General features: G+C 37.0%; 1 protein-coding gene across 1 annotated transcript; it reads left to right on the top strand.

Annotated features, from left to right (window-relative positions):
- Nucleotides 1–2,769: 2,769 nt before the first annotated feature.
- Nucleotides 2,770–3,368, top strand: LOC109130565 (uncharacterized). The gene has a single exon (XM_019240250.2). The coding sequence runs from the start codon at nt 2,770–2,772 to the stop codon at nt 3,010–3,012; it is 243 nt and encodes an 80-aa protein (XP_019095795.1). The 3' UTR covers nt 3,013–3,368.
- The last annotated feature ends 286 nt before the right edge of the window (nt 3,369–3,654 follow it).

The raw sequence follows: 3,654 nt of genomic DNA, 5'->3' as shown, positions 1-3,654 counted from the left end.
GAATAGATTTTAAGCTTCCTAGCATCACACCAATGTCTAAGTTGCTAGATAAGGCTAATTTTAGAGATTATCATGAAGCATGCTAAGAGATTAGATGTTTTAAATGATTTTTTACATTGATGATCAGATTGTTTAATGCATGCTTTTATATGTAATAGCTAGTGAGAGCTAGGTCTAAGAAGTATTTAAGCTTGATTGTTATTGTCATGAGAATGGATTAACATATATTAGAAGATCATTGTCTAGAGATACCTCTTTGTTGATTGAGGTTTGTTGATCAGTCTAAATAATCATAGCTTGAGCCCAGCCCATGAATCCATCCTTAGGACCTTTCCTTGTTTATTGATTTCCTAGTTCAAGTATTGTTATTTGCTTCCTGTTTGATTTACTTTCATTTTGCTCTGTTTTGATTGTTGTTTTGTCTCTGTTCTTCATCCGGAAGTCCACTCGACCCCCCCCCCACTCGACCATGCACTCGACCGAGTGCTAGGTCGAGATCCTTTCCAGAGTTCTGCATCTTCCTAGTTTCATTCCTGTTTCAATGCATTCACCTTTGTTTCAGTTACTATATATCTTGCATTTAGTATATGTTCTTAGTAGATTTACATTCTGCATTTCATTATTGTCATTAGGTTGTTAGAAATAAATCAACTTGATATTTGGCTTAACTTGAATGCATTGATCACATCTTGACTGCTTACACATCACACTCTTTATAGATTGGCATCTTTTATGCTACAACATCATATGAGTATTGAAACACCTTGCATACCATCTGTTGATCTTCTTAGCCTATGTTTCTTTGTTTGTCATCATCCATTCATTCATAGGTTAAGATCAAGAAAAAATATAAGTTTCACCTGTTGAAAAGATAAACAATTCTTTTATCAGGCGTCCGCTCTGATACCAATTGTAAAGGTATAGAGACACACAACACACTGATATACACTTGGAACGCTCCAAGCCAACGCTTTTCTCTTCAATCTTATTAACAAAATTTATCTCTTACAATGATACCATTTTGTATCGGTCCTTACTCAACCTATTCTACCCAATAGGATTGATCCCGACTAAGAATGAATCTGAAACTTTCTCTTTTCTATCTAACACAATACCCTGTGTAGATCTAAGAGAAGAAAAACAACCCTCTCTCTTTTTATCTATAAGAGACGAAAACCAACCCTCTCTCTGTTTTCTATCTAAACTCTCACCAGTGTAAATCTAAGAGAAAGAAAAACAATTCTCTGCGCACTTAATCACCTCCCTGATTAACGTCACAGAGAACTAGGAACACACCTTCTAAGCCTTATTTTTCTGGATTCGAAGTTTACAACTGTATCAATATTCTAGAGTGCTCAACTTGGCTCGTGGGCTACTCCTAGAATATATATACATGACTTGAGAAATCCTAGAAAGCGAATCTCCAAGTATCAAGGGATAAGGAAACTGTTTGCTCTCAACCTTATATTTTCCTTATTTGTTGTAGAGAATATTCTTCATATTTCCAAGGATAAGGAAACTGCTTGCTGCTCAAGTTTATCCTTTTCTTAATTTCCTATGGAGAATATTCTTCATATCTCCAAGAACAATCTCGTCTCTATCTTCAATGCCAAGTCATCATCTTTCCTCGACACATCATCACATCCACTCACGTCTTGCCACGTCAGCTCACACATCCACGTCAGCACCTCGAACGTTGTGATATGATGCAACTTCCTGATTGATACAACGCTCTGTTCGGCACAACGACTTGTTCCTCACAGCGAGTTGTTCCATAATCTGCATTTACACCGAGTAGTCCTTACCTTCTAGGCATACTAACAACACTTCAGTTCGGTTCGGTTCACTTAATTAGGTTTTGTTTTTGTTTTCAAAGCAAAACCGATTGCCTAAGATTAACAGTATTGACTCTATCAAATAGAAAACAGCATAGGACCACTCATAAAGTTCTTGAATCATAGAGATCAACAACTTTAAACAATTTGTTTTGAAAGTCTTGACATCTAATCTAGTGAGATAAAAAGTTAAGAAGTGGTACGGACATATGAAGAGTAAGAGTTGGTAAGTGAGGTCGCGTCATCAGTCGTTAGCGACTATAATTTCATCGTTTTGAATTTTGCCCTCTTAACGAACGTGAATCGATCTGATCATGACATCACACCGTGTTAATCCTAACCTACTATGAAGAATATAAAAAAAGTCAAAAGTTGACAGATCTCACACACTCAAAGAAAAAATTGTTGTTCCTTCAATAAGTCTACCCATTGGTCTCCTACTAACCAATTAAAATTCCACTTTTTACGTCTTTGCTAACTATTTTTCAATTCCTACTTTTTTACTTCTTACAAAACAAATGTCTTTTTTCAACTTTGAATGAAAGTCATAGAGAGACAGAGTTCAACAACATCTCTTGTGGTGAAGCAGGTAGTTAGAGAAACTCATTAGTTATTCACTTGTAATATGAATACACATAATTTTGTTTTGTCCGGCTTATATATATATGTAATTAAATAGTAAAAGATTGAATGACTTCAAATTAAATATGTAAAAACGCGATACACAAAATCAAAGAGTCAAACATTCTTGGTCAAGAATTAATGCCCTTCGCTTACACACGTTAACACAATCGCATATATATATATATATATATATATATATATATTCACGAAGCTATTCTTACTTAACCTCAACTTAAAAAGAGAAGAAGTAAAGAAGAGAGAAAGGAAGAAGAAACTAACGAAAGAAGCCAAAAAAAAAAAAGTTCTAAAAATGGAGAAGAAGAATGTGTTTGTGTTGTATATGATCTTGTTACTAGTGGTATCGTCATTGATGCTTGAGAGAGTTGATTGCAGAGCTCTACGATCGACGCCGTTGAGAGATATTAAAGGACATGATCATCAATCCTCAGCGACCATGAAGGTGAAGAACAGCTCGACAAGTCAACATACTGTGGGGAAGAGTTTTGCTTACCAGTTAGCGTCCGGGCCGAGCAGAAGGGGACGTGGTCACTAATCAACAATTGTCACTTTTTTTTTTCTTTTTCTCTGGATATGGGCTTCGCCCCCAACATTCTAGGAGTCCCAAATAGAAGATTCTCAAGAAATTTAAGATCTAAAGTTATGAATCTGGCCCATCTGGCCAAAGGGGCAAAATCGTCATTTACGGAAGAGACAGAGGGGACCCTAGGTCGATGACCCACTATAAATACCAGAGGTCATTGTCAGAACTTTGGAGCCGAAATCTTGGCAATCAGAGAGAAAAGAGCATTTATATTCGTATTAATTGCGCTTAGAACTTGATTGCATTTTCTGTAAACCCTTCTCTTGAATTCTACGTTAATAAAAGGACCTGTTCCGATTTATCCCCAATAAGATCCATATTATTTATATTGTCGATTTCATACATCAATAATTTGGCGCCCAACGTGGGGCTAGACGGAATCCTTTCATTTGACGAATAGAGTTTGAAGACAAAGGCGTTTTCGGAAAACCAGAAGCATGTCTCACACCGATCTCTCCAGCGATGAAGGCGTCGACATCTCCGAAAACCCAGAAGCATGTCTCCCATGGATCGCGTCGCATTTCCTAGGCCAACGATATGGGGGCGCACCTTTGCTACGAAGAACCAATCTTAAGGCGCCGATAGGACCAAAGA

This window comes from Camelina sativa, chromosome 18 (genome assembly GCF_030686135.1).
Source record: "Camelina sativa cultivar CO46 ecotype springtype chromosome 18, ASM3068613v1".
In the NCBI taxonomy this organism is placed as follows: domain Eukaryota; kingdom Viridiplantae; phylum Streptophyta; class Magnoliopsida; order Brassicales; family Brassicaceae; genus Camelina; species Camelina sativa.
The sequence above is the reverse complement of the archived record's forward strand: the minus strand, read 5'-3'. Positions and strand labels throughout refer to the sequence as shown.

Coding starts and splice junctions, on each gene's coding strand:
- LOC109130565 (XM_019240250.2), top strand. CDS start 2,770: ATGGAGAAGAAGAATGTGTTTGTGTTGTATATGATCTTGTTACTAGTG.